Consider the following 24,352-nt stretch of genomic DNA (forward strand, 5'->3'; position numbering starts at 1 on the left):
AATTACTAATCTCAGCTGTGAAGTGCTACTTGCCGACTAGGGTAACATAAGTCGTCCGTAGGTATGGTTGTTACATCGAGAGATTTAATAAAAATATATATCAAACATTAAGTTATTTCGGCTCGATCTCGCTACTTTCAGAAATGATTTCTACCAACTTATTGAAACTGACGGCAAACTCTTATCAGCTGACTCAACAAAGCGACGCGAGCCTGTACGCGCGCATCTCTCCGCACTGGGGGACGAAATAACAGTCCTAGAGACCTTTTTTGATGGTTGTATTGAGTAAACTAGCACCACTTTAGGATCAAGGAAGTATGAGTTCAGAGGAACTCGTACACTTCCTTGGGATATCTCAGTCTCGCAAGTGCTACGTGAAAAATGCGTCCGATTACACGCGAAGGAGGTCAAGTACTCGACGACTGGTATCAGTCCGGCAATGTCGCGACGTAAGCTGTAATTATCGATTCAAAATTACACGCTCACGCATACAACGTTCATCGGAGCTCGTCGAAGACCGCATCGGCATCGAAAGCGGCGCCTACGCACGCAACCCGTTCTACTCGTTCGTCGCACATCGAAGCGACTCAAGGCAGCGCACGCGTGCTCCAGATAATTCAGTCAGCCGCGCGAAAGGGTTAAAAATCTGAGTAAAGTAGTGCGATTTGTTAGTAGGCGAACATGAGAGCGAAGGAGCAGACAGTTTTCGGAGCGTTATATAGCCGAGGTCCTCGTCCTGCGGCGTGCGGTAGTCGTCGTCGTCGTTGCCACCCACCCTAAAAATCGGAGGGCCGAGCCTACCACGCCCATATCTCGTTCCGGGCCTTTCACGCAGCAGTGGTATATACATATAGGTACTCGAGCACCGGCCAGTCCAGCAGCAGCGGCTCGTCGGTATTATTATGCCGATGCGGCGACCCGCTGCTCTCCTCGGCTCTCTACGCATAATTTGATAAATTTAGTTACCAGGCTGATATACCCGCGCGGAGCTAGAAACTTTTAAGCAGGCAAATGTATTCTAATTAAATCAAATCAGATTCACCCTATACGAGCTGCCCGGCGTACGGCTCGATCTCTCAGGGGGCGGCTGCGTGATGCTACTCTTCGCTCTCGCCGCTGCTGCTATAGAGGCTTTGTTGCAGTGTTATCTCTTTTGCTTGGCTTAGAGAGCCCCGCTAAACTTTCTCCCCTCTATAGCTGCACGCCCGGCTGTTTAGACACCCCGTGTCAATTCTCTACTGGCGCTTCTCTATCGCCGCTGCGGCTGCTTTATGTTGCTAAAATTCGTTGCTGGCCCCTGCGAGATTATTCAACTTTTACGAGCCACGTTAGGCTATCCTCTAATTCGATATCGCAAAAGCTCGTCGGAAAAATAGCCAAAGGAAGGCCAATATAAGAATATAAAGGCCCGAGTGTGTCCAAGAACGCGCGAGTCGAGTTTTCTCAGCGCGCGAGAACCAGCCGCGGAGCATCGAAGAAGAAGGAGGCGGCAGACAGGCACGCGAATAAAAGACGCGCAGGAGCGCGAACGAGCGGCGCATTCCTCCTAGAAAAGAATGCGCCGGCTAGAAGAGGCCGGTTGCTATGGGATTACGTAGGAGAAGATCGAGAAATCCCCTACGAGTGGCAGGCCGACATGAGTGGGCAAGAGCCAGCGATGAGGCCCCCGATGTGTATCTCCCGTCCCTTCTCCGCTCTCCGCTCTCTAGTGTACAAGGAAACCGGTATATGCGTGCCTCTCTCTCTCTTACTCTCTGCGAAGACCCCTTCTCCCCATGGGTCCGTGCTCGCCACTCTCTTCCATATACGCGCGCCGCTGCTGGTACTTTCGTCCGCGCGCGCGCGTATACCTGAACGAGCGCGCTCTCAACTATGCACGAGCGTCTCGAGGAGGAGCATCGCATCGATCTTTTCTTATACTTATACTCGGACTCCCGCTGCTCATAAAGTAATGCCCCGCGGGGTCTAATGAGGTGGATTAACGTCTTGGACTGTATTAGGATCGTAGAAATTCGTAGCTGGCTCTCGGAAAAATCGCCCCACCCTCTTCGGCTGAGCTTTCCGGAGCTCACGAATTTTTGGGGCATTTTCCGGCGATTCAAGGTTTTCTCTACTAGGAGACTAGAAAAGCGCTGCGGAGGAATTTGACCTTTGATGAGGAAAATCGCCCTCGGCTCGTCGTTCTTTCCCGGTGCAATGCGCTTTTCCCCCCTGGCGCGCGTGCGGGCAGTGTCGGTGCGTTGGGGAAACTGCATCGACGCTTTTCCTAGTCTAGGGGAACATGACTGCGTGGATGGGTTTCTCGGCTCGGAAAATCTACGAGCGACGCCCAATTGTGAGGGTTACAGAGGGGTCGTCGCTTCGGAAAATCGGTATGGTGTTGTATAGCGAAAGAGACGCCGTCGTTGCCCTGCGTGCGGCGTAAGCATATTCTCGGACGCGGAAAAGCCCCGTGGATTTCCTTTTACCTCGGGAAAACCGAACGTCGTTAGAGGATGATGCGCTCGTAATCTCGCGCGCTTTGTGAAGGTAATCGTTTTCGTAAACTTGTTTACTTTTGTAATAGGCAAGCATAGACGGCAAGGGGCTCGTCGATTTTCCCAAATTTCACTGTGAAATCTGACCCCGGAAGGGAAAGCTATCATGGCAAGGACACCGAGCAGGGAAACAGAAAATGGAAATTGGTATTTCGAAAAGCCCAAATGGAAATGGAAATATGCGCCGGGGACAATTTCGGGCCGACGGATCGGTATGAAATGGAAATTCACGTTTTATTATACAGAGAAGGTTTTCCCGCGCCTTGATGATGAATTAATACGGCTATGGAGTTTGACGGCGCTGGGCTGTAATGCGTTTACGCGGAAGCAAAATACGCCGGGTGATAAATCATAGTGCAGGGTAATCTTGTTAATAGTATTTAATGTGCAAACCGCCGCGCTGTCGGCTACTAATTAAGGGCGACAACGAGTTTAAACCGATAGCGATATCTTCATGAAGTGAGCCTATATACGTTGAAGAATATTAAGCGAGAATAAAATTTGGAATTTCTGCAATATAGCGTATGTACTTTGAAAGACATACTGCATTGCTCTTATCGAATTTAATCTATCTATACTGTGTCGCAAGATTGCTCGTGCCGTAAAAGTTTACAAGCGATGTTTAATACGTTTAACTGCAAAAATATTGCGAATAGCAACTTTTACCAGCTTGCAAGGCAACTTTATTACCGAAATATAAAAAAGGTCTTCGAAGAAATACTTATAAAGATGTGCTGTATTCTTGGAAACGGGATGTTTCGAGTTACCGAAAAAAAAATCTGAAACCAATTATGTCGCTTTCTCCAACCAGGCTTGTAGGAAAGGACGATAGGTTTCTTGGATTTGAATAAGCAGCTTTTAAAGACCTTCTCGATTTCACGGCTACAACATTATTTATGAGGCTCAAAAGGACTAAGCACGGCTGCACGCTAAGACGACCACTTTGTGGTTCCAATGAAAAGACGAAGCCAATTAACTTGCTTTCTAACATCCGGCTTGCAGGAGAGAAGAGAAGGTCTATTTTTGAAGGAATTTTCGGGACCGCCCGCGACTCGGTATATAGTCACAGCGGTGCATGTTTAGCATTCCTACGGCCATAAGCCTACGAATGACAGTGCATCCGCTCGAAAGTCAAGGCTTTGAAATGCTATACCTATATATACGAGTGTGTCCAGATGCGGGCTGCGTGTGTACAAAGCTGAATTTTTTCTCGCTTTGGTGTTCTTGATTATTACCAGCGTTGGTAATCGAATATTTTTAACACGGTTCGAAATTGGAAATAATGCATAATAATAAATGTTACATCGTTTCTCAACTTTTAGAGTATAGCTAGCAAAATCAAAATAAATACGCGTTTTCATAAGCGAGTTTATTTCAATGCGGTTCGTTTATATAAAAATATTAATGATAGGAATACTTGAAAAGTGTGTGCAGTGCATGTACAACTTGGAATGAGGTCTTTCAAATTTATGCTTGTTATTTTTAGATATTCGTCGAAAAGTTGTTAAATTTTTAAAATGAAATTTAAAGAGGTACTTTAAATATACCGACATTTTTGAAATTTTAATGCTTTCATTTTTAAAGATTCGAATAAACCGGAACATTCATTTTATTAGCTTTTATCTGCTAATATCATGTAGCCCGTAGACCTTAAAGTTCTCACATAATTATTAATCGTACTCGTCGATCAATATCACATGTTTATTTCGTTTGCGAAGATACTTTAGCGTCTACATCCAAAAAATGCAATTTACTTTCCCACGAAGGTCTCTCCAGCGCCCTACCAATGAAAGCGTATACCGACCCTGAGACTCGTGAAGAGCCCAATCGCTCTTGTTCCCACGGAACTCATTCCCTTTCCCAGAGCCGAAGAGCATAAAAGCCCCACGCGAGGCTCGTGCAGCAGTCAGTTCTGCGGTAGCTCTTGTCCGAGTAACATGTGCATTTGGCAGAGAAGCTTCGTTCTTATTTATAATCGACTCGTTGAGGTGTTGAATTATTTCTTGATAATCTGTTACTTTTCTTGCAACGGTGCGATAGAAGAGTTAGTTTCGAAATTTTTCAAACTTACCTTGTGGATGGTTGGATTGCAGATTGTAGTCGTCGACTTGTAGAGTGCTGTTAGCTCCACTTCTTGTGAATCTAATAACGTGATATTGGTTGTCGTTCACCTTTACGCCGATTTCGCCAATCGGATGATCGCTAGTTCCCATGTTATATACAGCTAATACGTTTCCTTCCACCTAAAAATAAGAGAGCGAGTTGTAATATCAAGTGTCGAAAGAAATCGTGTGTGTGTGTGTGTGTGTGTGTGTGTGAATGTATATTTATGCGTGTGACTTACAATTTCGATTTCAAGGTAATCATTGCTCGAAGCGGATTCTATCCGTAGTAACACAGCATCGCTCACAGTTGTAATAAATCCCACTGCCAAAGTATCTCTTTTCATTTCCGGCCTTCTGTCAGGTGGGAATGTGTAGGTTATCAGTCCTCGCTCGGCTCGGAACTCGTATGATACCGCCTCTGTGTAAAAAATAAAAGTCATCTCATTAGTACTGAAATTTGAGTGTCTGTGCCAGTACGAGATAAAAGTTTCTCGGCTTTACCGTCAGAACACGTTGGCCCGGAAAAGCTAGTCATATCACAGTCGCAAGTATAACTGTTCCATTGCTGAACGCAAGTCCCGTGATTCGCGCACATGTCGTGAGTGCACTTTTTGCCCGGATGTAGGTTAGCATAAGCATCGCATCCAGACTCTACTAAGGAACTCGGTACGACCGCATCGGAAATGAGATCAGGACTTTCTCCGCTGAGATCCAAGGACGCTAAGCATCCCTCGAAACCATGTCGGCTCATAATGGGCTTTGGCAGTAGAGAGTATTGTTCCTTTTCCACGCCGCCTTGAGAAGAGAAATACATATATGTTAGCGGAAATTCCATTTTCGCAGTGAGTCATAAAAGAGAGTGCTTATATAGGTACGCACCGATATAAAGGAGTCCGTCCAAGTCAAGATTTTCGTTGTTTCCCGGACTATTGGCAACAGCCACGTGATCGTCGACGGCCAGAGTGTGCCTCTTGGGTGCTGGTCTCGCGATACTGACTGAATGCCACTTTCCATCGTTAAGTCGCGATTTCGTGCTATCTCGTAGTCGCACCGGTCCATCGCCCAAGTCGAAGAGGTAGTGAATGTGGCCATTTACGAGTTCCACGGCTATGAAGTCACGCTCGCGACCGGCGTTGTACAGGATCAGTCCATTCGCCTCCCTCGTCTTGAACTGCAAAGTATGAAATTGCGCGTGTTAGTACATCGGTGAGAAAGTTATATAAAGTCTTATGTTACTTATATAGAGGTTAAAAACACGTCAGCGCGCGTGAAACTTTTCGTAATTAAAGATTTTCACAGCTTTATTCACCGCAGGTTGCGCGGGAATGCAGCGCGCCTAATTGCAGAAGCTGTACTTGGCTAACTTTCTAACAAAGCCGAAAGTCAAGCGTCTTCGATTACTGGCTGAAACTCGCCGGCAAACTGTCTCAAGCGCGAATCACAAAGTCGTACAAATTTGATCATACTTCGAGAGAGAGAGAGAGAGAGAGAGTCGAGTTTTACGTTAGGCCGCGCCCGCCGTCGTTTTCGCGTACAATAGCGCGGATTTATCAAGTTTCAAAAGCTTCTTCTCTCATCATTCAATAAAGAGTAAACTCCTCGACGAGCCCATGGGTATTTTCAAATTTTCAACGAATAAAATATACATCGCCCGCTTCGGAACTGCGCACGTCGTTGTACGGAATTATACGAGTTTCTCCGGTGGTGACCCTGGTAGAAATTGGCCGATTTAAAATGGTGAAAAAGCTAAGAACTTGGTAGTTTTGTTTGTCAGTTCTTGTTACAAGATGTAACGCTTTTTATCCTATTTCTTTGGCAGTTCTTAGATCGAGCTGTTTTTGAAAAGTAATGCCCAAGATAGTTGGTCAAATGACAACGTTTACTTGGCTCGGTTGGCTAAGGCGCGCGGCTATCCTTGTGCAGGGCTCGGGTTCGAGTACCCGGTCGCTCGAAATATTTCGGATGATTTTTCGCATGCAAATCATTATTCTATATACTTTCGTTAAAAAAACTCGAATACAAGCCTGCTAGTAATGATTTTCCAATTCTAACCTTAGAATCGCCATTAACCACGTGCACCTGAATCGTATTATTTCACCAACTATCTTCGGAAGAAAATAGTTAAGAATACTCAATCTAAAAACTGCCAAAGAACTAGGATAAAAAGCGTTACATCTTGTAACAAAAACTGACAAAGAAAACTACTACAAATAATTTGGATACCGTTTCTACCAGGGGAAATTCCGCGATTAAAAAAACAGCGATAAAAGCTATACGCGCGCTATATGCTTTTGAAAATCCAATAAACAAATTAATGCGCGTCGAAAGTGGAGCAGTAATCCAATAGATCGCGCGGACGATATGAAAAGTTGAAAGTATAGGAGGGAGTAGGACGATAGCCGCACGACCGCACGGCCTCATTAAACATTATAATAGCGAATATAAGCCGGACGAGTTTAGCGCGCTGATGTCGCCCATAACCGTATGTACGTCAGCGTTATATAGGTTTTAATAATTAAAAATCATACGCGTATACCTGAAAGTAAATGTTGGTCTCGACGTAGGCCTTGAGAACGGGTAGGCCGACTTTGGTATGCTTGGAGGTGAAGGTGACCGGATGATGGACCGGGTGGTTGCGCTTGCCGAACTTGCCGGTGACCCTGATGATCGGCGTGTAGCCCTGATGAGAAGTCTGATGCGTCCCGGCGCTCCTGGCTATCTCGAGATAGGGATACCCGTTGAACCAGATCTGCTGCAGCTGGCCGACGAAGTGTGGGATTTCCTCGCCGGAGTGCAGGTAGCCGCCGACGTGGAAGGTCCGGAACTCCAGGGTGTTCTTCTCGCCCAGTATCGCCTCGGCTGGAAATTAATGAAAAGCACGGGGTATACACATCGGCGTCTCTGTCTCTCTGTACACACACACATAGAGCATCATCGGGCATGTTTGTGCGTCGAGCACACACAGAGGGAGTCGGGTGGCTAATCAGAGAGCTACTCTCGGCAAAGACGGCGAATCTGCAGGGAGAGAGAGAGAGAGAGAGAGAGAGAGAGAGAGAGAGAGAGAGAGAGAGAGCGACTAGGTCATTTGATTGAATGTCGATATTGGCCTCGGTGTGTAGCAGCGGAGCAGCAGCCTTGGCGGTGGTTTGCGGCAGTAGTCCCTCCTTCTCTCTACTGCCTCAAAATACGGCCGGTGTGTGCAGACTCTCTCTCTCTCTCTATCTCTCTCTCTCTCTCTCTCTCTCTCTCCCGGTCTCTCTGCAATTTGCCATTGTACGCTCGAGGCCTATTGTTTGCCGAGAGACAACCTATGCGCGGCTTACGAGGGGCTTCGCAAGCGGAGACTGTGCTATCGCGAGTTTTCGCGACAACCTACTTGTCATTGTATACCAGTCATCCTCTTTCGTCCTTGTGCGAGCATACACGTACATAGTGTGCAGGAGAACTATAGCTCGTCGTACAGCCGAGAGTTGTTATGTGCAGCGGCGATGCGTCGGGAGATGGAGCAGCAATTTAGGCTATTGCCGCGTGGGCTAACTTAATATTGATGCTACACTCTCCGCGCGCGCATCGGCCGCTCATATAATGGGGCTGATCCGGAGCTCTGCACACTTGATTGGCAAACCAGCCGTATGCCGATCGCATTATCGATATTGCGCAGGCGGGCTTCAAATTTTCTAAGGTCCGTGTAGTATAGCTGTAGACATTCGTATAAGGCGCATCTCTCGCGTATACAACGTTATATGTCTATGTGTACATCGACGTATACAGCATCATCTGCCTCCGGTCGGCCGCTTGTTTATTCATCGTGCAAAACGCGATTACTGCGCGCGCTGCAGCGGCTGGCTTTTCCGTTAAAAGCTCTCGGGCCGCGTCGTTCTCTATATATACATCGAGAGGGCCGTGAGTGCTACCGCTGCAGCCGGCGCTATAGAGTTATTACTTCGCGATGCTTTTTGCAAGGCGTTGCGATTTATCCCAGAGCCTTTTCTCATTTCGCGAAGAAGGCACTTTTCGCCCAGCACCAGCAGCAGCGGCGTATAGTCGGGAAATTGAAAGGACCGAGAGAGAGAGAGAGAGAGAGAGAGAAAAATTGGAAGCTTGCCACGCGCACGTTCTCGCGCCTCTATCGCTTAAACTCTCGTACAGTGCGCTATATAGTACATATATTTTTCGAGCTTACACCCGCGCGCCAATGTTTTCGAGCACGGAGCAGCCGCGCAATTATCGGAGAGAGGAATAAAAGGCCGCGCATTGTGCGCGAGCGACGAAATTTATCCGAGCATTATACGATCGATCAGAAACTCGAATATAATAGGCGCCGTTTATCATCTCGCCGTGTGTACTATATACAGCGGGAGTTGTAAAAATTTTATAACTTATCCTCCTCTGCAATGCTTTATGCGCAACTTACGTCGTAAACGGGGCGGATACCTTCCGCGATTATTTATACTGCCTTGAATTCGCATCGAGCGTTATATACGATATTCTCTCTGAATTCCACAATAATACAACGGAGGAGTGGCCGACGACTCAAGAGAGAGCATAAGCAGGATAGGAAATAGATATAATGAGAGTTAGAGAGCCGATGCGACGGCGTTGCTCGGAAATGGAAAATAGAGCTGCAAATATCGCAGGCGAATAACTCTTCCGCTCATCGAGTTCGGATCCCCTATTCATGCGCTCCGTCCCGCACGAGAGGGCTCTCTGATAAATGACGAGCCGAAAATCCGACCCTATGTATATGCGGCCCTCGCGCACTGAATGCACAGCAGCAGCAGCAGCAGCCGGTTCGCGGTTTTATTCCTTTGGCGATGCGCGCGGTGTACATTCCATTCGCGTCGCGGGCTGTTACATATCTCCGCGGTTGCCCGCAAAAGGGACGCGTCCTTTTTATTCCGTGGAACTGCAGGCGAATCGGGTTTTATCTATGTCTGAATGGCCCGCCGCTTTGAGTGATAATGCCGCTGCGCTGTCTGCTGCAATCTGCAACTGTATATATGGATATCGGATATAAACGTGTAACGGATGGGTATATAGAATTTTTCATCGTCGCGTATGGTATACACAATTCAATTTTGGAATATTACAATTTGATGAATTACGTACACGTATACGTGTATAGCCCTCGTTTACCCGTCATTTCCAGCCTATAGTCATAGAGGAGAATTGAAAAAAAAAAGGAAGTTTCCCAAAAGAATAATCGACCACCTACGTCGGGGCGCACGTAAACGTCACGGCGATAAGAATTTCGAAGCGTCACGTTCAAACGGTCATTTGCATGGCCGGTCGTGTACAAGCCTCCCGTGCATGCTAATTGAAACGACGGGGACTATGGTCTACGATATAGCCTCCGCCCAAAGATCCAACCGGCGAATATTTTTCCGCGCGTTCGCGTGTGCGCGGCATTAACGGAGCTGGGCGCTTGGAGTAATAAGAAATGCTTATCGCCCCGGCAAATCCCGGCCGGTAAATCCCGTCTCCTCTACATTAAGCCAATTTCGAGTATAAGGCAAGTGCGCGCCCTGCCGATTCTTTCACTTATATATACGTATATATGTATGTATAGGGTAAGAGTTAGCCTTTCCGCGCGCGCACGAGCTAGATAAAGCTATGCCCATCCCTGCGGCTATTCGTTTCTTCCTCCCCGGCGTAATCCTCCAGCACGCGGAGCTTGAACTCGAGATAATGGTCGCGGATCGGAGCTGGAAAAGCTACTTTAAGAGGCTATACAGGCGGGCTTTGCACTTAATTTTTTGTCTCTATTATACGCTTATACACACACGCGAGAAGATTCACAATGCGAATTCTAGTGCTTCATCTATACAGTTATACATCGGAGGAGAGATAGGAAACTCTGCGCTCGCGCGCGTGAGAGCTCCTTCTCCGTCAATTAAAAAGCAATCGGAACTCGCTGCGAACGCCACAAGGATATTAAACTTTGCCGTTAGTCTCTTTCACGAGCGGACCTTTATACCTAGACCGGCGAGAAGACGCTCTTTTATTCCTGCTTCTTTTTTCTCTCTCACCTCTACCCTTTTATACTCTCTCTCTCTCTCTCTCACTCGGCAATTTTCTCCTCGTTCGAATGGCGAACAAACAAACCGAGGCCGACTTTTTTCCTTTCTCTCACTCCGGAGCGTTTTCGGTTCGCTGCCGGCAATAAACTTATGCATAGAAGGAGAGGTAAGCAGCGAGGAATTGTATTCATTACTCGCCTTCTTATATTGTCGTCCGAGCGCACCGGCCCAATCTAAACTTTTCTCTCGCGGGCTCTTTTTCCTAAGCGATAAGTTTGCGCAGGTGAGAGTTTCTTTCGAGCAACGAGCTCCGTTGCTGTGCTTAATCGCGCGTGATCGAATACGATATTTTTGAAATTTCCGAGCAGCGTTATCGCGATGCATTCTTAACGTTGACGTGAAATTAGATTACATCTAAATACGAGAATAGAACACGTTTTGAAAAGCGTTGACTTTCACAACTTTTACAGGGCACTGAAGCGTCTCTGAATTACAGATGATTCCAAAATATGCTCTTGAATGAATAGCGGAGCCCTGTTCATTAAAAGTTTATCTGCTTGACTCGAAAGGTTTCTCATTTAAGCTGCCACTTAGTTCAAATTCTAATAATGATAATGAACTACAAAATGCGCGGACGTCAAAGGCTTTAAAATTTACGAAGGCAATTTCAACAATCGCACGTAAAGTTGAAACAGCTATGAAGCTCGAAACTTCCTCATCGAAAATTTCGCACAATTCACAAATGTATATACTCAACATTAGAGATATTGTCTTCCAAATTCATTATTTACGAGCAATAACGCAGGCTATGAAACGCCGCTTAGTCGAAATCGTAAAAGACACCATTCCGAGCATCATTCGTATACACAAGGCTGAAGGTTTCGCCAAGTTTCGAAGTAGTTTAATTCGCGCAACTAATTAGCCGCAATTAGCAAAAAGTTTATACTGTCGGCCCGAAAATGACTTCGTCGCGGGCAAAATTAATGATTTCCTTTCTAGCTCGCGGGCTGCAGCCGATAAAATTATCCGCGCATGACACATCGTCGTCGCGTAAAGTTTCGCATGGAGAGCTAGAAACTCCGCGAAACGGCGACGATTCTAATATTCAAGCCCTCAATTATCTCGTTGACGAGGAGCGACCGATCGCAACAGCTTGCCCGTGCGATAAATACATAACGTCGATCTCCGTATTTTTTTCTTTCTAATTTCTGCAAAAGCTCGCCGTTAGAGCTGATCGTCGTCGACAAAACGTGCGCGCGAAAATAACGGCTGATTTCATTCCGTTGAAAAAAGAGTCACGCGCGCGGGTCGGGAGATAGAAATTTCCCAGCGAACTCGGCTGCGTGAATGACGCTTTTGAAATATTTCGACGACCTCTATCTCGCTTTCAACTCCGGAATATATAAGGGCAAACGGCACAAAAGCTTTGAAGCCGCGGCCGCAGCCGGGAAGTTGACCCGAAACTAATAAATATGCTAAAATTCCGGGATGTGCACAAAAGTGGTCGGCTATATGCACGCGCGAGCAGTCGATCCGGCGCTTTTGTACGTTCGTTTTTTTATCTCTCCCCTATATATTTTAGCTCAACCTCGTCCGTATTCTCAAGACGACGCACAGCGCCAATACATATTACATTTTTCCTCTCCACGCCTTTGTCTCTCGGAAATATTTTATTCACTTTCGATATTTCAGCAGAACAAAGGCTCTCTCTGGCATGCAAATGTCGGCCCCGCGCACGTTTACTCTGCCAGAACTAGAGAACTGCGAGTATAAAAGGTTGCTTTTTTTCGTACCTTCAATCGGAGCCTCATCGTCGACTTGGAACTTGATGGAATTGGCTCGACGCGAGAACCTCAAGGTGTGCCACATGTCGTCGTTGAGTCCTTGCCCGGTGAGGATGACCTGAAAAAGGGACACAGCTCTCATGAGTATACATATACGTTACATAATCATTCCAGCGATATAAATCCAAAATCCGACGACCGCAGCGATGTGGCACATATGATAATTTTAATGAATTCCAGCCAGCCAGCAGCACAGCGAGTAGCGCATGTGTACACAGTGCAAATCGAAAATCTGCAGCGCGCAATATACATACATCGTCGTCCGCAAGAATGAAATTATCGCTCGCGCATTATGCGTATAACGAGCTGCACTTATGGGCTCCCCGCGTTCAATTGGGTCCCGAAAACGAGTGCGAGTGCGCGGAAATCATTATCGCCAAGGGCGAGCTTTGGAATTAATTTAGGATTTAGGATTTCCACGCCAATGAATAATAATCACGGCTGCGCGTACATACATCACATCGCGAGAGAGATTATCGATGCAGCAGCAGCCGGAGGCGATCGGAAAAAAGGACGATATACACTGCACATACATCGCTCTCGGTGCATCGCGGCAAATAAAATCACACATCCGCGCGATTATCGCCTCTGGCAAACTACGTCGGGTTGCGTCAAAAGCTCGCGGTGTAAACAACGCGCGCCAGCGTGTCGCTGTTTCATCGGCGCAGGGCTGCATTGTGTGCATCTATGTGCGCAGAGAGAGAGAGAGAGAGAGAGAGAGAGAGAGAGAGAGAGAGAGAGAGAGAGAGAGAGAGAGAGAGAGAGAGAGAGAGACGAGCGGGTTTAATCAAATCGCGCAAAGAAAGTCGTTTCGGATCCTCCCGAGCGTTTCGAGGCCGACGAGCAATGAATCCCTGGTCGATTCGATCTGGCGCTCATTAGCCGCAGCGTAATGCCGATCCGTTAGTCACGCCGCTGTTGCTACGCGCTCTCTGACTTATGCCTGCGCTTATCTGTCCCTATACGCAGCGTTAACGAGCGCGCCCTCGAATAAACAATCGGTCTTTGTTTGCGCGCCGCGAAAATTAATCTAATAATTCACGCGCGGCAGCGGCTGCAGCTGAACGACGAACGTATCTCTCGCGCTTCGATTTTCGCGTCACGTAGTTCTCGGCGCGATGATCTTCTTCGGCCGCCACGGCGACGTTCACTGGACTGCAGGATTCTTTTTCAATTTCGACGCGACTCGCGCTTAGAGAGTCGATGCACGACTCGTGTACTATAGCCGTATGGTCGCGGATTGCCGATATCTCGTTGTCCGCGTATCAAATTATCGAGAGCAGTATAGCGGCGAAGAATAAAGTGCATTCGATCGCGGAGCGGGAATAACGATTCGATATACGCGGAGAGAGAGAGACTTGCAGGTTTGAGCGATTCAGGCCGAGGTACGATCGAGCCGTTCACGGACCGCAGTAGTCCGCGCTACTAATCGCGATAGTGCATTCCCGTATTAATTATTCCGTTCAATTATCGGGAGCCCGTGTAGCAAGATTGAAACATTCTCGCAAATTACCTCGGCCCGACCGCTAATGCTCTACGCTCCCCCTCCGATATGCTACTCTCTATATCGTTCGTTTCTCACGCGCGCAGTTCTCTCTCTCTCTCTCTCTCTCTCTCCCTCTTCTCTTATCGCGCGTTACTCGTATATATACTCTCTTAACTCTCTCGCTCTCGTGAGCGAGGGAGGATTTCTGCGCCGAAGCTTTCCGCGGCCGAATCGCTGTACTCGACTCGGCACTTCTGTTCCTGCGATTGCGCGCCGTACGCGGTTATATTCTTCCCTTTTTTCCGTTTCGCCGTAACTCGAGATTCAGCCGTTTATTTGCGATTTTTCGGCGTTATGTCGTCGAATTTCGAGGTAATAATTGAGGACAAAGGAGCTTAATCCGGATACATTGTTCGCTCGTTGCGAAACTGATCCGCGGTTATACGAAAGCATCGGATTAATCGACGATGTTATTATATAAATCGAGCTTCGGTCAATAGCCATACGTACAATGATGGATTGTTAACGAAGCCTTATTGCGCATGAATTTATAAAGCATATTCTATGAAAAAAGACACGTTCCAGATGCCAAACTCGACTGCTCGCACACATCTCGAAATAAACTGACCTTCTCCTGATGGTCGATATGTACGAGGGCTTTGGCGCTGCCGTCTTCAAGGGAAATTTGCAGTCGATCGACGCTATTCTCCAGACTAGTGGCCAATAACAATCCTCGTGGCTTCGTCGTCTTGAACCTGATGACTAGCTCCTCCGCCTGTGTCTTCGAGTCTTCCGGCATCAGCGCCGTCATCTGCTGCGAGCCGTTCAGATAGAGCGTCGAGGCGTCTGTCGATAACAAAAAAAAAATCGCATTGAATACATCCACCCCCGTTAAATCGGATCCTTATTGTAACGGCAAATTTATAAAACGCCATCACGGAGCTTTTCAAGCTCAAGTTCGCGAAGGGAGGCGAACGAGAAGCCGCGGCGTCGATAAGGCGTATTCGCGCAGAGGGTGTTTTTTGAAAGGTCAGCTGCCCGACGAGTCTGCAGCAATATCTGTCGAGTAAATCGCGCTGAGCGAGGCGACGTCGTATATACGGACAGGTCCGATATGCATCGCGTGCGCGCGTACTGCACGCCATAGAGTTATTGTTTTGTTCGCTTACCCTTGCCGCAAGTGGCGCCCGTAAAAGCCGTGCCTGAGCAATCGCAGTGGAATCTGTTCCATCCCTCGACGCATTGGCCGTTGTGCATGCACGGCTGGGAACTGCAGTGGGCGCCCTGAACGTGACAGGCGGGACGCACAGCTCCTGTAACGCACAATTAGTCGGCTCTCAATTTTACCTGACTACGCTCTCTGTATACCACGCAATCTATTGACGTCGTACGTCGGCTATATATACTGCGTGGGTATGCCTTTAGCGGAGCGGAAATCGATTGTTGCAGCCGCGAATCGGGCCCTGTAGGCTTATTAGGGGCTTCGCTCTCCGCGCGTGTCTATAGGTATGAGGGTGATTATTATAGGCGCTGAGCATATAATATTAGGATAATATTGTCGTGAGCCTCGGAGCTTGGCTTATCGGACCCTGATTACAGAGAGGGATATATCGCCGTCTGTGATGCATCGCGATGACTCGATTCAGAGAAACATTTTAGAAATCATCAAAGTCGATGCTCCAGCGCGCTCGAGTCGATCGCGTTTGCGTGTGCCGAGGGCGTACACGCAGGCGCATCGCGTCGCAGTCGAGCGAGAGCCTCGGGAAAGTGCCGCAAGCGCTACTAAGCGTTCCAACGCCGCAGCTGCGGTGTCCGAGTGGTTAAGGAGTCAGACTCGAAATCTGATGGGCTATGCCCGCACAGGTTCGAATCCTGTCCGCAGCGAATTTTTTTTATCACTTTTTTTCGACCCCGCGCGACACCTGCTTCGCTCCGAGCGTTGGATTTTAATTTCGCCGGTGTATTTTAAGCGGTTAAAGGCGAGCGTTTATTTGTTTATTCGTCGGTTTGCTGGACTGAGTTGCGTCTCGATTTTCATTTGCGTTTATTCTCTCGATTTTCATTTGCGTTTATTCTCTCGATTTTCCGATGTTTGTACAATGTAATGTCGCGTTCGATGAAAAAGCAAAACATCATTTTTTTTAAACCGGAAAATCATTGTGTTCCGAATTTTTACCCCATTTTCCAGCTAAACCAATATTATGCTTTTCATGCGAGCGCGCTTTTTTCTATATCCAATCACTTTGACGTGTTTATAGCAGCGGACTGTTTATTTATTATGACCACGTTCGTAGAAAGCGGGAGGGAAAAAAACGTTAAAAGCACGTACTGTTATATGCAACTGTGTTAATCTCACGCGAGATGAGCGCGAGGTACAGGCTAAGAAGCGAATACAAAGCCATTTTACATAATCGCATTACAGATAAAAGCTTACCGACCGTAGGTCCCTACCTTATCGCGTGGGAATTTAGTACCTCTGATATACAGGAATACACGAGTGCATTTATTCTCTCCTCTTCACGCGCGTATATAATTCTTTCCTTGAAAAGGCTTTTATTTACTTATGCAACAAACCACTCGCGGACGAGATTTTGTAATTTCGAGGCAGAGGAAATTTTATTTTTAATAATCGGATGAAGATTATCACGTCGCTTCCGATGGATCGCTCCCGAGTAAAATATGAATCGGGAGCATCGAAAGCAAGAAAAGTCAATCTTCCGATTGACGTCGAGCGCAAGCGTTATGAAATTCGATAAAAAATTCACGCAGCAGTCAGACACCAATCAAAATCGACGTTTTCGCATCTCTGGAGTATATATGTAAAATACACATTCCCGAGAATATTCCGCCAGAACTAAAAGCCGTGTACACATATAATACATATAATGCATACACACACACCCACACATCAGTCGCAGAGAATATTATATGCATAGACCTGTATAGCTATATATGTATAGCGCGGAAAACATTAATTCTCACCAGAATCCTGCTGTTGAGCGTAGCCAGCGATGTCGACGGGCTGGCCGTTGATGACGAGGTCGCGCATGCAGCCGACGTATCCTTGGCGCAAGCTGCCGGTCCAGAGCACTGGTGGCATGGTCAGGGGTGCGAACGGGGCGCCGACACCGCCGATGTACAGCAGGCCGTCGAGGTCCAGTTGCGTCGAGTCGCCTGTGAAAATCACGCCCACAACAGGCAAAAATTAGCCCACCTCTGTATCTCTGCGCGTAGTACATCCCTGATGTATATCCATTGCCGCCGCAAACACTCGTCGGCCAATCAACGTTTGCTCTTTTATTTTCTCTTTTTTTTTCAGTCCCGGGGCTGAAATTTCGAAAATGAATTATCGCGCGCGAGTAACGAGCGTCGACCGCCACCGTTCGACGAGCTTCGTTGAACGACGAGCGCGGGAAATCGAATCGCGGCCGTGTTTGCGCTCGTTTGAGGATATGTTTGTAAGTTGGAAAGGGACGAGGAGTCTAGCGCACTCTCTCGCTGCAGCAGTATGTGTGTTGTTTTTCATCGGCCACTGCAATCGTTCGCCTCTCTCTCTCTCTCTCTCTCTCTCTCTCTCTCTCTAACAGCTCGCGATTTGCTTGAGCTTGCAAGCGCGAGTCGACACACGCGAGAGCAACGTCAACATCGAGTGTGTCCGAAGGTAAAATTGAATTTCGGAGAGAGGGAACGCACACACGACTCGTGGAATTTTCGTACGTGCTGTATCGACTTGGCAAATAATCCCGCGACTAAGACAAACAGCGACGACACCATAGTATAAGCTATAGTAGTCGATAAAAAGCTCTGTTTTCTCGAGCGCGTGTAACCGCCTCTGAATTATGAGCGCGTACGTCTCTCTTCCGCCGTGTATTGTACTCTCGGACTGCTGCAGTGCGGCCGAACGTGTAATAAACCGTCGCGATATAGAGAGCACTGGACCGAAGCCGCGAAAGAAGCCGACGATGCGTGAATGCATACAACTATGCATATACAGTGTAGGCCAGAGCTGCGGTTGGAGATTTACATCAGCGGCAGCTTTTCTTTTCGTCCACTACCCCGTTCTGTGCGACTCGCCCTGTACGGCCACTGTATACACTGCTATTTTTGGTCAGATACGTAACATTGTATACAGCGCCGTGACGGGCTGTACATGAGAGAATAAGAGAGTCTTGTCTATATGCACTTTGGAGTTGAGATGAATGGCAATGCAAAGTGCAGAACAGAATACACATATACATATACACGTAATGTCAGACGAGTCGACGCTGCTATAATACGTAACCAGAAGCAATCGTTTTTTCGGTGCGAGATAGAAGATATCGCGCACGCGACGAGTCGTTAATGAGGGGAATAACGGCGAGCGACTTCGTTAACGAGCGGATTTACATTTGAGCTCGATCGAGGAGCGAATCGATCGAGCTTTATTAACGAACTTTTACTATCGCCCGGCTTCACGCTCGACTTGTGATGGAAAGGCAGCGCCGCTACTCGATGTGTCCCGGGGAAATCGTTCAGCGATTGCTCTGGATAAATGCTCGATTATGACGTCGGATCAGAGTCGGACTCGTTAACATGGACATCGAGATCGTTTCGGAACAATAAGATCGTTATAATTAAAAGTAATAATTAAATAAATAAATAAATAAATAAATAAATAAATAATCGACAGAGAGGTAGAACGTGTATGAGTTTTATCTATCAAAGAGAGTAAATATAACATTTATACAGAATTGATCTTTTTCTGCCTCACCGACGATCGCGCGCCAGCTTTTTTTTCGAGCCCCGCAAAAGAGAATACTCGTTAACCTGATTGATTGGCGGAATTCAGCCAAGTTAGAAATATCGGTGAATTGAATTGGGTCGGTTTTACAACTCGATTGCCATCCAGAGAATTTTCAAGTTTCGCAAATTCTGTACCGCCCGAACAAGTTCGATCGATCAAGTTAACGGCTAAAGTCCGCTCGGCCACGTTTCTCAGTGCAGGCAGTCGCAGAATAAATTGGGGCTATTTTTAAAATAGCCTCGAATGTTTTCATCGCTCTCTCGATTGAAGTTCGCCGCGTCGATCAATATATAATGGGCAGCGAGTTCGAAAAAAGCTGATGTACGTACACGGATAAGGCAGAAACCTGCAGCGTCGATAATATACCACATCCTTCTATCCCCGAGGCTCCTCACATCAGCTCTCTCGTGTATGTATAAAGTAGAGCCAGTAGATAGAGAGAATAGATAAAGAGAGAACAAAAAACACAAAACCAGAAAGTACTTGCCGTAGTCGATGGTCGTGAGATGACATGATATAGTTGAGTCATTCCACACTACGTAAGGGAGGATGTGGTGGTGGTGCACGATCGATTTTTAAAATAGACAAAACATTGATACTTGCAGTTATCATCCTTACCCGGTGGCCGGAATTCAAAGGTCGAGCCGTCGACGACGACGCGACCCTCGCGCTCGACGCGTCGAAGGGCGACGTCGTGCCAGGTGCCGTCGTCGACGCGCTCGTCCGAGGCTCGAACCTTCAGCGGACCCTCGCCCAGGTCCATGTGCAGGTACAGGTAGCCTCCGAGGATCTCGAACGCGAACAGGTCCGTCTGCGTAGTTTTTCAACAAACAAAGCACACACGGCACAGCCCGGTATCAGCTATGTAAGCAGGACTCTTTTTCCATTGTCGCTTTGAAAATAAGCTTCTTCCCGCGCGCTCGAGCTGGAGAGGAATTATCACTATACATATGTATATTTTACCGGTAAATGGATTCCATCGTGTTTTCGCACTCACGGAGAGCCGGGCGGCTCGACCACGGCGAAATTATAATTCCGCGCTCGCATTTCTATAAGCGGCTACGAAAATAGCCGCAACTTCTAATGGCATCGAGTCGAATCGGCCGCGAATTTCGAGCGATAATAATCCGACTGGAGCTCTGTTCGCCGAGCGTTACGTATTATTGTTATAATTGCGTTACTCCTCGCCTCTGCGGAACTTTTTCCACCTGCGCGTGTACACACAACGGAAGCTTTTTTTCAAAAGCGACAACAACAACGCTCGCGCCGCGCGACTAGAAACTCGCTCGCACGCGCGCGACGATAAAAAGGCAAAAAAGAGCGAAGCGCGTTCGGGCGCGCCTCGGGAGCCGCCGACGAGCCAGTCAGCCGTGTACGAGATAATCGCATTAGAGTGTTTATAAAATAAAACGACGAGAAAAAAACGCGCGCGCGGAATTTTTCACCGACGCCTGTGCGCATACACACGAGCTGCGCGCGGCCGAAAAATGAAATTTTCGTCAACTTTTTTCATTTCAATCTGTCGGACCGACTAGCGTATAATACGTAGAACAAGGTATATGTAACAACAACAACAACAACAACGACGACGACGCGAGCGTGGAAAGGAACGAGAGCAGAGGTATAGGTGAAAAGTTCCTTCCTCCAGCGTGCTTTTTTTTTCGTTGTGGAGCCGTTGAAAGTTTTCAAATAATGATTTACATACCCGAGTGAGCGCTCCGCTTCTACTATACATGACCAAGCCGTTGGGCTCGTTCGTACGAATTTTAAAAGATATACTCCCGGACTTGGCAGCCTTCCAGGGCGGCAGGACCTGAAACAAAGAAAAGCGCAGGGCTCTTACTCGGGATCTCATGGCGTCGGGGAGAGAGCTGTGGAAGCCCCGTCTCTAAATCCGCAGAAAAGTGAACTGGAAAAAATCGTACGATGCACTTTTTTGTTCCGCGATCTCTCATCGCATCCCCCCTCTTGCATACACATATACTTACGCTCGCCGTTCTACACACACGCGGACAGCTTAGAAGTGCCTTAATCGTCCGGTGTAATCAAATTGCTTTGTCTCTCGACGGCAAATCCCTCGGAATTTCGTTAAAAAGCCGCTCATCTCTCTTATTTCCCTGTCGCGAAATTACCAACGAGCTTCTCTCTCTCTCTTCCTCACTCCTCGAATTACCTAATCCCCCAGGCGGCGGCGGATTAGTATTCCAAATGACTTGAGCGATGCGCGAGCTGCTCCTACCTCCTCTTCGTCGTCGTAGTCCTCTTCCTCGCGCGCCTAACTCGCCTAACTATATCCGCGCGAAGCGACACGTGCACTTTCCTGCGGTGTATATATATATAACGCTGCGCCTGCAGCAGCAGCCAATTCCTAGCCCCGCGCGCGCACATTCAATTGCAGCAGAGCTGCAGCAGCGAGAGGGAGAGAGAGAGAGAGAGAGAGAGAGAGAGAGAGAGAGAGAGAGAGAGAGAGAGAGAGAGAGAGAGCTCGTTTGCGGACTCCATTTCGCGGCGCGCGGCCCCTTTTTCATTTAGCCCTTTTACGAGCGGGGCTCGTAGATATACATGCTGCGGGTGTATGTAGATTTTCATTTTGCCCGCGCACAGCTATATATATAATATGCGCGGTCCTCCGCTATCTGCAGGTTTGTTATGTTTGAGGAGTAATTTCGGAGGAATATCGAGATTGATCGGCCCGTACCCAGTTCGAAACTCGTTTTTCGCTCATCTCGAGAGGAGGATATCATCCTATCGACGTGCAGCTCCTCCTCGATTAGAAAAGTTAAATTACTTGCTGAAATAAATTATTTGCTAATTCCGCGGCTGGCTTGCCGTCCTCGTCATCGCCGCGAGGAATCTTCCGTAGGCCATTAGTCTCAAGAGAGCCAAAGCTGTATACATGTACACACACTCGCGAGAAGTTTGCCCTCGTCGATACGCATCGCCGAGATTTCCGGGGCCAAAGCTTCTTCCGACGGTCAGCTTGTGTGTTTGAAGGCGCAGTGGACTTTCGTGGGGAGCAAAGCTCCCACTTTGCCGTTAGTCGCCCCCTTTCTTCTTCTTCTTCTTCTTCTTCTTCTTCTTCTTCTTCTCTACGTACGAGTTTCCCTTTTTGTAACGAGATCCAAAAGTGTCCGACTCTCTCTTTCTCTCTCGTATATGATGCGGATGCTCCCTTGTTACCGGCCGGTACTTTAGCGAGTCTAGTTCCGAGTAATAAGCCTTTAAGTTTAGAATTTCCTCGGCTTGATGGGAAATTCAAACTCTTTCCCGGACGACTGGCAGCTCTATACTCTTTTTCCGCGCAGCCAGATCGATCCAGGCTCGTGTACATTATATACGGCACGAAATCATTGCTTCAGCAGCAGCAGCAGCAGCAGCAGCGGCTAATACATAAGGCAGCGAGTGAGCCAACTCTGTACACGCAGCGGCGGCTTTTGTGGTGCGATGCGGAGCTTCGACGAGGAAAAGTTGGCCGCGAGTAGCTTCTGCGCGGTTTAACGTCGTTACAAACTTGCCGCGCGCGGATATTCAGAGTCGGTGAGCTGCTGTACAAGAAAAAAACGCCGCGCCGGGCTTGAAATGATAAGCTCTGCGTGTAGGTGTATCGGTGGCGTTGGAGATCCTTTGGGATATCCCTCGGCGAATCCTTTACTGTCGAAGCATGTATCCGCGGGCCGGAGAGAGAGAGAGAGAGAGTTGCTCGAATTAATCTCCATTGGAAGTTTGCTCGGGCGGGTAGTGTTTTGGCAGTTGCTGTTTTTGGACTCTTGAGGCATCTGATGCGGTATGTATATAGCGTGTAGATTATTTCGTAAGGATCCGATATTAATCCAGTCAGTGAATGAATATATTCGTTCCTCGAGAGGTATTCTCGGAAACGTATTATACGGAAAACGAGGTCGCAGCTAAAATTATTGTTTTCCCTTCGATGCGCTCGCGGTGAGAGCTCGTTGAAATGAGCGCCGGGGCTTTTTCTCCTTCGATTTCCTTCCGGCGTCGCTCTTGCCGCCCGCGTTTTGCGAATAAAACGCTATCCAATCTTCCTCTCGAAACTTTGTACTTACGGTATAAATTGAAATTTTGTATTATTATTATTATCATCGTACTAGACATCATCAGAGAGTAAGGATCTACGTGTCGGTGGTTATATATATATATAAATATATAAATAATATTTACAGTGGATTGTTGCACACGATGCAGGTCTATATACAATATAGAAGATTCATACAGTGGAGAGAGATAGAAATAGAGGGGTTCAGTACCACCTCCGTGAGTCGCATCTTTTTTTTCATAAATACATAATAGAAATAAGTCGTGAGAATATTGCCGTCGGTGCAGAACTATACACTTGCGTGTGATATCGGCGGTGATGTCTATAGACTGAGCGAATGCAGGGAGAGAGGGCTATGCACACCCACATAGTGCAATTATAGTATAAAGTTCATTCACAGTGGTATATAAGGTAGATACATTATATAGGCTTGATAAAGAAGGGCCGGGAGAAAGCACGTATACAGAGACAGACAGAGCAGAGAGACGTGTGTATGGTAGTAGGACACTGGAGTAAAGCTCTTCCACTAGAGGTGCTGATGCACAAGCGTCACACAGTAGCTGCAGAGCTACTTGGCTTATAACCGGCTTTTTGAGCCGGTAGAGTATGCGGAGAGAGATGCCTCCACTCGTACGTGCCGCGCACTGCACACGAGTGAGAAAGAGAGAGGAAGAGGCTGGAAGTGTAAAATAATGTAATGTCGCGATCGCGACACGAGCGAGGAGTATAGAACGTATTATAAGACAGATACAGAGGCAGGAAGAAGTAGATTTTTTTCTTCTTCCTGCTGCTCGTCCACTTCTTCGCAGCACACGTGGGGTAACAAAAAAAAAAAAAAGTAGATGTATAAGAGAGCTAGCCCAGGAGCGGAAGATACAGCTTCCTATACCCAGAGCCCCATCGTGCAGAATTCTCGGAGCGGAAAATTTTGAGAGCGACCTTTTCGCGAGAGGTGATATGTTTCGTAGAAGTATATAATATATAGTGATGTATAAAGATATAGAGATATAAAATGTGGTCGTAGTAGTAGTAGTCGTGTCGCCGATCATGATGTGCGTATATAGTATATCTGTAGCATAGAACGATGTGCGTGTCGATTATTTTCATGATACACATACAGAGGAGGGTAGGTACTGATCGAGTATTCCTAAAACTAGAAAAATACAATAAAGGCACATTATGTATCAAAAAATCAGTTCTGCGAAAAAAAGTCCATTCACAAGTCGACTCATGCAGTTAGTATTATATACTGTGGCAGCGCTTTTCATATTACACATACGCGCACACACACACACACACGCACACAGCGTGAGTATATCCCCCATTCATACTATATGGACGATATATTTTCCGCATGCAAATTGGTGCTTGTTCTAGTCATATACAAATTGATCGTTATCGCCGCATATACAGTGATATATACAGATAAATTGTGAGAGAGCTGTAGAGAGAGAAAGAGAGCGAGAGAAGGTTCATTCATTTCGCGCGCACAGACGGATGAGTATATGAGAGTATGGGCGAAA

At 47.3% G+C, this 24,352-nt stretch overlaps 1 protein-coding gene and 1 non-coding gene across 9 annotated transcripts in view; one reads left to right on the plus strand and one right to left on the minus strand.

Moving 5' to 3' along the window:
* The window catches only part of LOC100120851 (neurexin-1), a 96,845-nt gene that overhangs the window by 24,637 nt on the left and 47,856 nt on the right, over positions 1 to 24,352 (minus strand). For 5 of the 8 annotated variants that reach the window (XM_031929551.1, XM_032599720.1, XM_016985415.2 and 2 more), the window contains 11 exons: positions 20,481 to 20,588; positions 19,379 to 19,586; positions 16,975 to 17,166; positions 15,162 to 15,305; positions 14,621 to 14,838; positions 12,456 to 12,564; positions 7,179 to 7,501; positions 5,522 to 5,813; positions 5,144 to 5,437; positions 4,882 to 5,060; positions 4,609 to 4,780 (listed from right to left, as the gene is read on the minus strand). In XM_031929551.1, coding sequence (XP_031785411.1) covers positions 4,609 to 4,780; positions 4,882 to 5,060; positions 5,144 to 5,437; positions 5,522 to 5,813; positions 7,179 to 7,501; positions 12,456 to 12,564; positions 14,621 to 14,838; positions 15,162 to 15,305; positions 16,975 to 17,166; positions 19,379 to 19,586; positions 20,481 to 20,588 — 2,239 coding nt within the window. The remainder of the gene's footprint in view (positions 1 to 4,608; positions 4,781 to 4,881; positions 5,061 to 5,143; positions 5,438 to 5,521; positions 5,814 to 7,178; positions 7,502 to 12,455; positions 12,565 to 14,620; positions 14,839 to 15,161; positions 15,306 to 16,974; positions 17,167 to 19,378; positions 19,587 to 20,480; positions 20,589 to 24,352) is intronic. The other 3 variants (XM_031929553.1, XM_008207311.3, XM_031929555.1) reach the window with 1 other exon arrangement.
* On the plus strand, positions 15,795 to 15,876 carry TRNAS-CGA. Its single transcript has one exon. It is a non-coding gene; the product is annotated as a tRNA-Ser (tRNA).

The sequence above is a fragment of the Nasonia vitripennis genome, chromosome 4 (assembly GCF_009193385.2).
Source record: "Nasonia vitripennis strain AsymCx chromosome 4, Nvit_psr_1.1, whole genome shotgun sequence".
Taxonomy (NCBI): Eukaryota; Metazoa; Arthropoda; class Insecta; order Hymenoptera; family Pteromalidae; genus Nasonia; species Nasonia vitripennis.